General features: G+C 41.2%; 1 protein-coding gene across 2 annotated transcripts in view; it reads right to left on the reverse strand.

The window, feature by feature from the left end:
* The window catches only part of LOC132129656 (bromodomain adjacent to zinc finger domain protein 2A-like), a 32217-nt gene that overhangs the window by 5940 nt on the left and 13259 nt on the right, over positions 1-13018 (reverse strand). The window contains exons 5-24 of one of the 2 annotated variants that reach the window (XM_059541302.1): positions 12335-12547; positions 11837-12220; positions 11673-11733; positions 10015-10123; positions 9792-9899; positions 9474-9696; positions 9166-9227; positions 9018-9083; positions 7560-7949; positions 5662-5916; positions 5159-5373; positions 4989-5063; positions 4239-4410; positions 3713-3775; positions 3309-3453; positions 1923-2563; positions 1625-1823; positions 1092-1247; positions 847-1001; positions 573-638 (exon numbers count right to left, since the gene is read on the reverse strand). In XM_059541302.1, coding sequence (XP_059397285.1) covers positions 573-638; positions 847-1001; positions 1092-1247; positions 1625-1823; positions 1923-2563; positions 3309-3453; positions 3713-3775; positions 4239-4410; positions 4989-5063; positions 5159-5373; positions 5662-5916; positions 7560-7949; positions 9018-9083; positions 9166-9227; positions 9474-9696; positions 9792-9899; positions 10015-10123; positions 11673-11733; positions 11837-12220; positions 12335-12547 — 3758 coding nt within the window. Of the gene's footprint in view, positions 1-572; positions 639-846; positions 1002-1091; positions 1248-1624; positions 1830-1922; positions 2564-3308; positions 3454-3712; positions 3776-4238; positions 4411-4988; positions 5064-5158; positions 5374-5661; positions 5917-7559; positions 7950-9017; positions 9084-9165; positions 9228-9473; positions 9697-9791; positions 9900-10014; positions 10124-11672; positions 11734-11836; positions 12221-12334; positions 12548-13018 lie in introns of both variants that reach the window. The other variant, XM_059541301.1, reaches the window with a different exon arrangement.

Here is a 13018-nt window from a genome sequence, read left to right on the forward strand (position 1 = left end):
CTCAAAACTTAGGGTAAATCATCATAAAACACAATAAATCTAATCTCTCTCTCTCTGTGTAGTAGGGATGTGCATCTTCATAACTGAGGCTGATGCAATACGCATCTTGATAGAATAAAGATACATATAAAGCAGCTGCTGAGGCAATGCAATACGATTCGTCCCTTTTAAGATTTAGTGTGATCCGATTTCAATTCCATTCAACACAATGCAATTCAATGCAACACGATGCACTGGAAAAACAAATATGCTGCTATGCAATTCAGTATGGTTCAGATAGATGCCTCAGACTCTGTAGTGTTGTGATGCAATATATTCACACATAAGCGGCGAAGAGAGAACGCTCTTGAGAAGCAGTTTAGAGAGGAGAAATCAGTCTACATATAAAATAATGGTCCCTTTCTAAATAATCATAGCCATGAATTAAGCACAACCCTGACAATTAACTTTTAATTTCAAGAACTCTTTAAGCAATTCATCAGGTTGCGTCATACTCATCAAGAGTAATTCACTGAGCAATCTCCTCTATTAAAGGACACATAAGAGAGCACAGAGTGTGTGCTTTTCACTACCTGGAATTGAGAGCATGATGACTCCTGACTAGCCTCACTGTCACTCTCTGCATTGGGAATGGAGACCTGGAAAAGAAGATTGTGGATGTGGTGATTAAGTGAGTGTGCTGTAAATCTAGTGCCACTCTGTGGTCACTAATGGAGCAAGACCGTAGTGTACAGGTCTGACACACAGATGTGCTTGATTAGGGTTGTAGCTAAACTCTGCAGGACAGCGAGTCCCCAGGAAAAGGCCTGAAGTCCTCTACTGTGAATATTTCAAGGTTTTCTTTACCTTGAGCTGAAGGTCTGCACTGACTACTCTCTGCTCCAGATCTTCCACCCACTGGAGAACACCGATGTCTAACTGCAGGACTCTCTCCTGCTCACTCCACACCTGTTTAGACGCCTCCAGCAGGGCATCTTCCACCGTGCTCTGAAAGATGGGATCTGGGAGGAAACAATGGAAAAGAATGCATTTATCATGCCCCCATCAACCCAAGCCTGGAGTCACACTCTGCATGTGCTGCTGCTCCTCACCGGTGACGGGCCGCCTGCAGACCTCAGACAGATACTCCATGTGTTTGGAGAGGTGTTTGTGGAGCACTTTCTCGCGGATGCCTCGAGGGTGGAGGGCGCTCACAACGGCTGTCAGCTCCTCCGGTTCTCGGATCCACCACCAGCCCTTCACCATTTCTGTAGGACAGAGAGACAGAGAGCCAATAAACCAAGAGCTTTAGGATGACATTCATGATACACAAATATTACATTTTTCTTGGTGAGTAAACAATATTTTAAAAAAGTAAATTAATATATATATATATATATATATAGTTTGGGAAACTCTGGGTTAAATAAAGTTACCTTGGTGACATACAGTGTTTAAACTAAACATAATAAACACCCATCCAAGGACAATTCCTAGGCTCAGTTTTTCAGCGAAAACTAAATGGTCAGGTTGACAAGGCTTAGAAAAACTTTTTTTAAGTCCTCTATGAATGCAAGATGGCCAAAAACACACGTCATCCTTGTTGTCCAGTCCAGCATGACTCCTGTAACCTCTCGGCACTCACCTAGAGGAACAGGCTTCACCACCAGCTGCGTGAAGTACTTCAGCTGCACCTCTTGGAAGAGATTGGAGCGAGGTCTGCCACGCCTCTTCGCCGCACTGGAGCGAGCGTGAGCTCGGGACGTCCCGCTGCTTCTCCTGCGCCTCCTCACGGCCCTGGGAGCCGGAGTGGAGCACACCTGAGGAAGAGGAGGAGTTTCCGTCTGCATCTGTGGATGAGGAAAAAGAGGGAAGCGATCAGAAGGAGAAAGGTTCGGCATTCAGAAGATTTATAAACTTTCTGATATTATTAAAGGGTGAACCTGTGCTGTCGGAGGCTGTGGTGGAGCAGGAGCGAGCGGGTCAGTATCGGGGGGTGCTGGAGTGTCTTCAGGGGGTGATGAAGCGGGCGCAGGTGTGTTCTCACACGGCTGGGAGATCGACGTCTCGTCGCACGGCTCCTTAGGCAGCAGATTGAACCACTGGCCTTGTTTCTCTGCCTGCTCCCTCATGCTGTCCTCCGGCTGGCTGTTATCCTCGCCCTGACCGGCTCCTGAGGCTGTGATCGGGGCGCTGCCGTCGGCCTCTGCGTCCTGCGGCTGCTCGAGAGGCGTCTGGAAAGAGGGCTGAGGGGGATCCTGCACAGGAGAGCTGAGAGTCGAATCCTCAGCTGCTGATCTGCTGCTGCGGCGGCGCCGTCGGTTCTTGGCCTCTCGCAGGTGGAGCTCCACTTCAGGTTTGATCTTGCGTGGGCGTCCCCGTCCTCGATGGCTGCTCATCAGAGAGGCCTCGCCGGGGAGGGGATCCACCTCTGTGGGGGTGAGCTGGGACACTCGAGGAGAAGACGGGAGAGATGCGGTGAAAGCCGGAGAGAGGGGAGGCTCAGCTTTAACCTCGTTCTTCACTGGAGTTATGACCTTCACATAAGTCACAGGTTCATCGCTGACCGTCACTTCACCTGACGCTGAACACAAAGAATAAATAACTGCACATTAATATGGGTCACAAATAGGGCTGCACAATGATGTTTGCAAAGTAATAAATTCAGACAGCTACAAAGTATAGTAATTTACAATTTTTTTGTATTATTTTTCAGTTGAAATGTACAACGGTTTTATATAAATTATTTTACATACAATTATATATAAAATAAAATAAAACAATATTACTTAATTAGTTAATTTTATATTTTATTTAGTCCTACTACTAATAATAATAATAAATTACATCACAAAATGTTTGCCAAACTGTGCAGCAAACCTGAATATTTTTAAGTGCATTAAATATTAATGTGAGTAAAAACTAGAGCTTCACATTTAAGTATTGGCCATGTATCGGTATTGGTATCGGTATTGGCCATGATAAATCATGATCGGTGCATCACTACATTGAAGACAAAAAATTTATAAATTATATATATATAGGGACAAATTCAAGTATGATTCAGGGAGTACAAATTAGATTCATAATGCTTCAATGCCTTCTGTAACTTTTGCAGTTCTATGGTGCTCATTTTTTAAGTTTTGTCCTGCCTGCATATGGTATTATAATAACCTGAATCATTTTGAGAGAAGAACCGTGATTCATGTGTGACTCCACAGTCTAGGTGTCATTAGATAAAGTACAGACTGTAAGGAGATCGTAAGAGTCGCAGCGGGGACAAGGCCTAGATCTCAAAGACTAACTGCATGCTGGGAGTTTCCACTCACCCAGGATGTCCTCGGCTCCCTCCACGAGGACACATCCCATGTAAGGCAGCAGCAAGTACCTGCGGCGGTACCGATCCTGCCCCAGAGACACAGCCCGCATCGAATGAGACGACTGCTGCAGCTTCTTACGGAAAAACACTTGACGCTGAGAGACCAGAAACAATCATCTGTTACTCAAAATAAAGAGCACTTCTCAGCTTAAATCAGCTCTTTTTGGAGCAAACATCAATTCTATTCTAATCTGTTCTAATATTAATATATTTAAGTGAATACAAACAAGTACAGAATGAACAGTGTTATTAATCCTGTCAGTGTTGATCAAATGTGAGAAATCTGAACAATCTCCAAAAAGTCACTTCTGAGATTTTGGAGGATCCCCATCTACATGTATCTGGATATTTTACCTTGGTCAGTTTATCAATCTGACGCTCCAGCTCAGCAACGCTGCAAGAATTGGGACTCTCAATCTGTGAGAAAACAAAAACATCAAATATTAACACAAAACGGTTAAACCAGGTAACACCTCTGAACAACCTTTTTTAGTTCTTGAAGTAACCCCTGACATTTTAATCTAATATTTCATATTAATCTAATATTTAGCAACACATTTTCAAGTTCACATTTCTCCGGTGTTGGTTAACAGTCAAATGACATTCAGGTGAACAACATTTTTTTTATATTTATTTGAACTTTTACATTAATAAATTGTTAGCTTTTCATTAATTTACAAACCCCCTGCAGCCCCCCCATGAATCCCTGTTCAGCGAGCAGCTGCAGTCAGTACGCCGTTTCTCTTTTATGAACCAGTTTTATCACGAGCACAGTTTGCCGCTTGACTCTAGCTTTAAAGCACTGAGATGCACTGCTCTAAAAGAACTGTAATGATTTTAATCCACAAGCACAGCTCTAGTTGGGCTGTAGGTCCTGTACCTCGGGGTGTTTGGGCTCCTCTTTGGCCTTGCGGCGGCTCCCTCTCTCCAGCACGCAGCTCTCCTCGATGCTCTCCTCCTCGGCCCCCCCCACACGAGCACTGCGCCGGCGCTCCTCGAAGCACAGCTCCTCCTCCGGACGGCCCGTCTTACGCATCAGTGCAGCCTTCAGTCTGCTCAGACACACACATTCATGAGAACGAAGAAGAGCTGCTTTCACACCTGCTCCACCCCAGATTTCGATTTCACCTTCCTCACACATGCACCACTCTTATTTTAGCATCTGAACTGCAATATGTTTGTGTCATCAATGGGAGTTACTCGTTAGCAATTCAGAAAGAAATTCTAGTGGTTGCTCAATACATTGCCAAGTTTGATATATGTCCAGAGCTCTCTCCCACCTTATATATAACTCAGTCATGGTATTATATATATATATATATATATTTTTTTTTTTAAATTTATTTATTTATTTTTTACAGTTCTATAGTGGTCGAGAATTATTATTTTTTTTTTTTGAAATAATTAGAAAAAGTTTAGGTATCGAGTCAGATTAAGGGATCTAGAATATGCTCATGCAGAATAAGGCATAAATATGTGCTTTATAAACACTAATCAACAGCCAATATGCTAGTAATGTGCATGCTAATAAGCAGCTGGTTAACTATGAGAACTGGTCCCTAAACCAAATCGAATCAAACAGACTCTGTTTCACATCATAAGTTGTCCAGATAAGAAGCAGGGGTCTTACTTGCGTAGTTTGCCTTCTATAATCCACTTGTTTTTCCTGTAGGTTGCCATATTCTCTAGTGTGTTATCAATCTCCCTGCAGAAACAGAACGGTTGGGAATTGAAAATGAGGTTCACACAAGCAGATCTCCAAATCTCCTTTAAATGATGATGTCTAAAATTCCTGCTGACCTGGTGATTATGTTGCTGGCGTTGAGCTCCTCCACCAGGAAAGCCAGTATGGAGGCTTTGGCATCAGGTTTGAGGGTCTGGAAGCTCTTTGTACGGAGACTGTTACACACCTCCAACTCAAAGCCATGGGCTTCCAGAAAGATCCGCAGCACCTCGGACACAGTGCTGTGGCTCAGCTCCAGATCCACCAGCTTTTCCCCCAGGATCTTCACAGACTGAGACACAACCAGCCCTCATTAAATCACTGACCAATCACGTGCCTTAAATTTAGGGTGAAACCCACCCTACGTTATTTCCCACATTGTTTTCCAGCAATGTTTCTATAAAAGTATAACACGAATTTAAAAATACTTATGCTGTGGATGCAGTTTATTGTTGGTTTTTAAGGCTAATGTTTAGTTTTAAGTAATTTTAACCATGTTTAGATTTAGGTTTCAGACTTTTTTTGACATTGCTATAAATGCAAATCAACTCAATACACTGATATCACACAAAAGACAAACCTGGTAATATGAGGGCAGTCCCGGATCGTGCAGAGCGGCCTCCACCAGTTTAATGAGCAGATCCAGAAGCTCTCCTTGGCTCTTCTCCATGCCGAGGAGCCCTTCCTGCAGCACGCTCAGGCTGGGAATATCCTTGGGCACCTGGAGCCCCAGAATCTTCCCGTAACCATGCAGGAACTCAACCACCCTTAAACAATTGGAGAAGGCCAAACCCGAAAGCACCAGTCCTGGTATTCGTGTCAACTGTGGGAGGGGCTACAGAGGGAGAGAGAAGACGACTCAAGTTGAGTAACTGTATAATAACCATCCACACACAAACATTCAGCGACACACTCAGAAGAAACATTAGTAGACTGGTTTATGTTCCTCAAATGAAGAAAGTCATTAATATGTGCTTTATAAGTACTTATTAACAGACAATATGCAAGAAATATGCATACTAATATGCAATTAGTTAAAGGGTTAGTTCACCCAAAAATGAAAATTATGACATTATGTCAGATATTTTAGATTAAGTCCGAGAGCTCTCAGTCCCTCCATTGAAACTGTGTGTACGGTATACTGTCCATGTCCAGAAAGGTAAGAAAAACATCATCAAAGTAGTCCATGTGACATCAGAGGGTCGGTTAGAATTTGTTGAAGCATCGAAAATACATTTTGGTCAAGAAATAGCAAAAACGACGACTTTATTCAGCATTGTTTTCTCTTCCGTGTCTGTTGTGAGAGAGAGTTCACAACAAAGCAGTCTGGATATCCGGTCCGCGAATGAATCATTCAGTTCACCAAATCGAACTGAATCATTTTAAACGGTTCGCATCTCTAATACGCATTAATCCACAAATGACTTAAGCTGATAACTTTTTTAACGTGGCTGACACTCCCTCTGAGTTCAAACAAACCAATATCCCGGAGTAATTAATTTACTCAAACAGTACACTGACTGAACTGCTGTGAAGAGAGAACTGAAGATGAACACCGAGCCGAGCCAGATAACGAACAATAGACCGAATCGTTCACGAGACAAGAACCGTTTCTGTCAGACGCGTCCGATTCAAGAACAGAGGAGCTGATGATACTGCACATGTGTGATTCAGCGTGAAGCAAACCGACACACAGGGCGTCTGAACTGATTCTTTTGGTGATTGATTCTGAACTGATTCTGTGCTAATGTTATGACCGAAGGCTTGAATCAAGGGCCATCATCGCCAATGACACCATTACGTCGAGCGCAAAAGAAGTGGTGAACCGTTTTCTTCAACCGGTTTATTGAATCGAACTGTCTGAAAGAACCGGTTCACGGAAAAGAACCGAACTTCCCATCACTACTGTTGATCCGAAAACCGATGCAACCAGTTCTTGTCTCGTGAACGAGTCAATCTATTGTTCGTTATCTGGCTCGGCTCGGTGTTCATCTTCAGTTCTCTCTTCACAGCAGTTCAGACAGTGTACTGTTTGAGTAAATGAATTTGGAACGACATGAGGTCATTAATGACAATTTTCATTTTTGGGTGAACTAACCCTTTAATAGTGAGAGTTGGACACTAAAATAAATGGTGAATTTCAGGATGAATCTAGCGCACAATTCCAGTGTTCAGCTGTAGGCACACGCTAAGCATTTCATATCAAAACTGAAGCATACTTTAGTCTTTAGTGCCCTTCAGACCCTTAGGTTGTAATCGTGTCACACAACATCTCTTTTAGTGTGGAAAGACAAATCACATGCTTCTGTAATGCATCAAGTTACTCTAAACTCCAGCAGTCACTGCTTGGGAGAATAGCACTGTCTTGGGGATTTGGTACTTTACTGGAAAAATTAATCTAAGAAAGAAGAGAGCATCAAAGTGGCTAAGCGAGGAATCTCATGTCCTCTGTGTGAATCCCTCAGCACAACCTCTCACCGTGTGGTCAGGGAGACACATGTCCTCTGCAGGCTTCTTCATCTCCTCTAAGATGATCTGCTGTCTCTTCCTCTCCTCCGCTCGTCTCTGAGCCTGCGCCCTTCGCTCCGCCTGCCTCTTTGCTGCCAGAGCAGCCTGCGCTTCGGCCTCCGCTTGAGCCTGGGCTTTGGCCAGAGCCTTGGCTTTGCTGCGGGCCCGGGCCACTTTCTTGATGGGACTGGCCTTCTCCAGGTCCAGCGCTTCAGCAGCTGGTGATACTGCGACCTTCTTCCTGCGACCGGGCTTCTTGGGTCCCTCTGCGGCTGAGAGAGGGCTTTCAGAGGACTGGGTCTGAGACTGGGATTGGGACTGGCCTTCATCATCCTGCTCCTGCTCTTTGGCTTTCTCCAACTGCACAAACACACCAGAAAACACAATCAGAGCTCACAGAACTGGGATTTACAGCTATGATTTTGATGATGTTTCCACTTAACTTTTGACTCCAAGGATCCCCAATGACAAAGAAAATATTTAGATATCCTTCAAAATATTTCTGATACTTCTGCAATAATGACAGTGGTGCTCACTTTCATTATTTTATATATTTATTTATTTATACACACACACACACACACACACACACACACACACGTGACCTTGGACCACAAAACCAGTCATAAATAACAGTTATATTTGTGGCAATAGCCAACAATATTCAAAATTGTTGATAATTGATCATCAAAATTATCGATTTTTCTTTTATGCCAAAAATCATTAGGATATTACATAAAGATCATGTTCCATGAAGATATTTTGTACATTTCCTACCATAAATATCTACAAAAATGTATTATTCATAATATGCATTGCTAAGGACTTAATTTGGATATCTTTAAAGGCGATTTTCTCAATATTTATATATTTTTTTCACCCTTGCATCTCTGCCAAATATTGTTTTGTCCTTACAAATCATACATCAATGAAAAACTTATTTATTCAGCTTTCATGTGATAAATGTGTGTTTGTGTATAAATTTCAATTTAAAAAAATTAACACACTCAAATACATACATATTTGCTCAATATACTCATTATAAAAAGATTAAATTACTTAAAGTATTTATTTTCATGAATTTTACAGATCAATTAAATAAATAATAAAAAAAAACATATTAACCATATAATATGCTGAAGTAAAATTCCAGGTTCGTGAGAACCTTGGTTCTTAAAAAAATGGCAGTTGTTAATGGAATAAATTTAAAAAGTAGATAGGATTTCAACTTCTGTTCGGGTCTTTTTTTTTTTTTTTATCTAAACCATCTTGCAGTCTTTGGAGATTTTGCTGAGGCCCCCTAGTGGGTACCACAATATATATTCTTATTATTCTTATTATTATCAACAGTTGACATATAGTTATCATCATCATTTGAAATCATATTTTAGTTTTTAGTTCTATACATATTTGAAGAATATTTCCTACTTTGGCTTTCCGTTTCTCCAGCCGGATCTTTTTATTCTTTGCATCCTCCTTTCTTTTCAGTCTTGCCTGCGTGAGAAAAATCAGATGATCAGTTGGTTCCCAAAATAGAGTGGTTATAGAAAATATCAATAATATAAAGTCAGCTTACCTTTCTCTTCATTTTCTTCTTGATCTTGATCAGTTTTTCTTTTTCTTCCTCTGTGAGATCCTCTGTTAAACAATGAACATGAACAGAGTATTATATTTCCCAAAAAAGCTACAACTACAACATGAAGGCAGAAAGGCGGTACTTCTGCAACAAGTAAATTTTACTAAACATGCAATCCACCGAAGCGATCCGAGGACAAGTGTGTTGCTCTAGGGACGGTCAGGGGTAGTTTGCACCTTGCCCTGCAACTCACCTCCTCATTCTTACAGCTTCTCCAGTTGAGAAATGATATTAATATTCAGACTCACTCTTGGCCCCCAGTCTCTTCAGCAGCCTTGCGTCCACTTTGCTGAGCAGATCCTCCATCTTGGGCTTGGGAGGTCGGCCTGGTCGTCTACCTGGGGCTCCTCTGGCTCGGCAGCCACGGGAACGAGGCTCTTTGTCTGGATTTGGTGGACGACCACGTCTGCCTGTTATTGCCATGATCATGGAGGGCACTTCCTCATTGGCGAGGAGGAACCATTTCAAACCCTGTTACAAATTAAAGAGCGATGACATGTTTCGAAACAGCATAACTATCAAGGATGCAGCTGCTAAAAACCACCTGTAGACATCTTCATACACACCTCAGGGCCTTCCCTCTCCTCATAGAAGTCACCCACTGGCATGCGTGGACTGAAGCTGAAGTGCTCTCTGGAAACGCCCTGGAGAGCATCGGGATGCCTCGTCAGATACTGGAGGATGTAGGAGAGACAAAAGTAACTGGATGAAGACGGAAGCCTTTTAATCGCTCATGCAGATTAGGTTACTGTGGTATTGTGGGTGATCATGTGGAGTGACGGCTCTCACCTTGATGACCTCGGGGAACTGCTTCATCCTCCGGCCGCAGGGGCTATAGTACCACGTCTCTCCTTTCAGGCGGTCCTCGAGCCTCCGGACCCGAATCTCTCGCCTCCAGCTAGAAAATAGGAAACACAGCATGTGAAACAGGAGCGCCATACCAGAGAATTTCCCAGACATTTCAAGCTGTTTGAAACTGCTGGATAAGTAAGGTAACACTACAGATTAGGGAACACCAGGCACTTGCTTATTAGCATGTATTCTACTAGCATATTGGCTGCTTATTAGTAATCATAAAGCACACATTCTGCATGACCATATTCTATATCCTTACAAAAATGAAAGTTGGTTAATTACACACCCTTATGTCGTTCTAAACCCATAAGACCTTCGTTCATCTTCAGAGCACAAATTAAGATATTTTTGATGAAATCCGAGAGCTCTCTGACCCTCCATAGACAACAATGCAACTGAAACCAGGCCCAGAAGCTTATAAAGTAGGCTACATCATTAAAACGGTCCATATCTTAATTTGTGTTCTGAAGATAAACAAAGGTTTTATGGGTTTGAAACGACATGAGGGTGAGTAATTAATGACAGCACTTCCTTTTTTTTTTTTGGGTGAACTATCCCTATAAGCCTACTCAATACCTAAACTACTACAACTAGCTTACTTTTTTATCAATAAGATGCTAATTAGAAGTGTATTGAAGGAAAACCTTTAGTTAATAGTGATCAGTTGTTATCCAACCTAAAGTGTTGCCTTTTTTATAATTATATTGAGAAGAGTGGATTTCTATGTGTATGCTAGCTACCATGTGACCCTGGAGCACAAAACAAGTCTTAAGTCTTTGGGTATATTTGTAGCAATAACCAAAAAAAAAAAATTGTATTGGTCAAAATGATAGATTTATCTTTTATGCCAAAAATCATTATGATATTAAGTAAAGATCATGATCCATGAATATATTTTGTAAATTTCCTACCGTAAATATATCAAAACTTAATTTTTGATTAGTAATATGCATTGCTAATAATTCATTTGGACAACTTCAACTGTGATTTTCTCAGTATTTAGATTTTCTTGCACCCTCAGATTCCAGATTTTCAAATAGATGTATTCTCGGCCAAATATTGTCCTAACCTGACAAACTATATATCAATGGAAAGCTTATTTATTCATCTTTCAGCAGATGTATAAATGATGTCCTTGACATTTGAAATGTAGTTCTTGTTTTTTAGATTTAAGGTCAAAAAATGATTTCATTATATACAAGCCCTGCACGTTTCAAAGTAAAAATGTGGCACTGCTGCACATTCTACAGACTCAGAGAAGTTCACAGTCAATGAACAACGCACTGTGTTTTTTTCTGGTTATTTTATTTTATTTTATTGGTTACACAAACCATTTCTTGGCATTTTAAATTCAATGTTTAAACTGTAAATTTAAAAAATAAATCACTTTTTGTATTCAAATTAAATAAAAATGTTTTCTTGTAAATGTATTTACTTTAATGAGGAAGAACTAATTATTTATTTAATCAACTTTCATTGCACCCCTAAAATTCTCTCTTTTTTTTTTTTTTTAATTAGAAGCACATTGGCTCCTTTGGAAAAAGTAAGCATCAGGACGTGGCTATTGATAATTTAGATAAAGGACTGCTCACCCATGCTGCAAAGGAAATTGGACTTGCTCTTCAGTTGCAATCCGACGCCTTGGGGTATCACCTGAGACACACATTTCATGTTTTAATCTTAAGGGCCAGAGAACGCATATAAAAGAGGTTGAACACTGCTTAAAACAAACATCAAATTTCAAACATGTAGATACCTGCTGCGGAGCTGTTATCATCATTATCTTCAGTTTTCCCTTCAGAGAACTCTTGGGCTGGTTTGGGAGGCTTTGCCTCATTCACACCTTCTTTCCTCTTACGCTTACAGATCTTCTTGGGCCGGACTATGGGCTGCTCACTATTTTTCAGGCTTGAGTCATGGAAAAACGTCAGTGGATCACTTGGAAGGACAGGCAGAGCATTTGAAGGAGTTGAGGTATCAGTTGGGAAGCCCTCCTGTTCCTTTGACTCTTTAGAAATTTTCCTCTTCTTCACTGCACTCAGTGGATTATCCTCGGTTTTCTTTCTCCTCCTAACTTTTTCTTGTTTTGGGCCATCAGGTGTTATCTTTTGTTTCTTGATCTTGGAATCAGGAGAGCCAACTGGAAATTAGTAAACAGAAACAGCATTTAGCATCTAACTTAATGTTGTCCTTCTGATACATTTACAAAAACCTGTGAGCCATTAGCTATGCAAGCATGATCTCATGCACATACTTTCAGTGGTAGCGATTGTCGTCTTTGGGGTTCTAGGCTTCCGTGGCTTTTTTGTTGGCATCGCTATGTGGGTTTCAGACATATGTGTGGTCGTGCCTTCAACAGAACCGCTTACGACTGCTTGCAGCGCTTTAACTGTCATTACAGAGAGTGCAGATCTTCTGTCACCTCCTAAAGTATCAGCTCCATTCTCTTTGCCAAGAATATGATCACCTGTGGGGAATACAGTGTGTTCGGTTTAAACAATTGACATCCAAAGATGTCCCCAATACATCTTCCAAGCATTCAAATCATAATTGAATGTTTAGTGTTCAACTACACCTGAAAAAGGTTAAAACTACACATTTTATAGAAATTGTTTTGGATGTACAATATATTGATCCCGTAGTGGTGACCGGTTACCGGCCAACAGCAGTCATTTTTTCGCTCTCTGGGCCTCTTCAGTAACTTTTGACCAAAGACATTTCCATTTTGAAATGTGAAAAATCATAGCTTTATTGGATCGGTACAAAACTCAACTTATGGCATTTGGCTTGTAAACATACAATAAAATTGAGAGCATGATTTTAGCATTATTTATTTAGTCACACTTGGTCTTTGCGCCACAGAAATTGAATGGGAAATAGGAAAAATCTATAATCTATAAATCAGCAATGATGCGGAGCTAGTGCACAGGTAGTCTCT

The sequence above is a fragment of the Carassius carassius genome, chromosome 46 (genome assembly GCF_963082965.1).
Source record: "Carassius carassius chromosome 46, fCarCar2.1, whole genome shotgun sequence".
NCBI classification, from domain to species: Eukaryota; Metazoa; Chordata; class Actinopteri; order Cypriniformes; family Cyprinidae; genus Carassius; species Carassius carassius.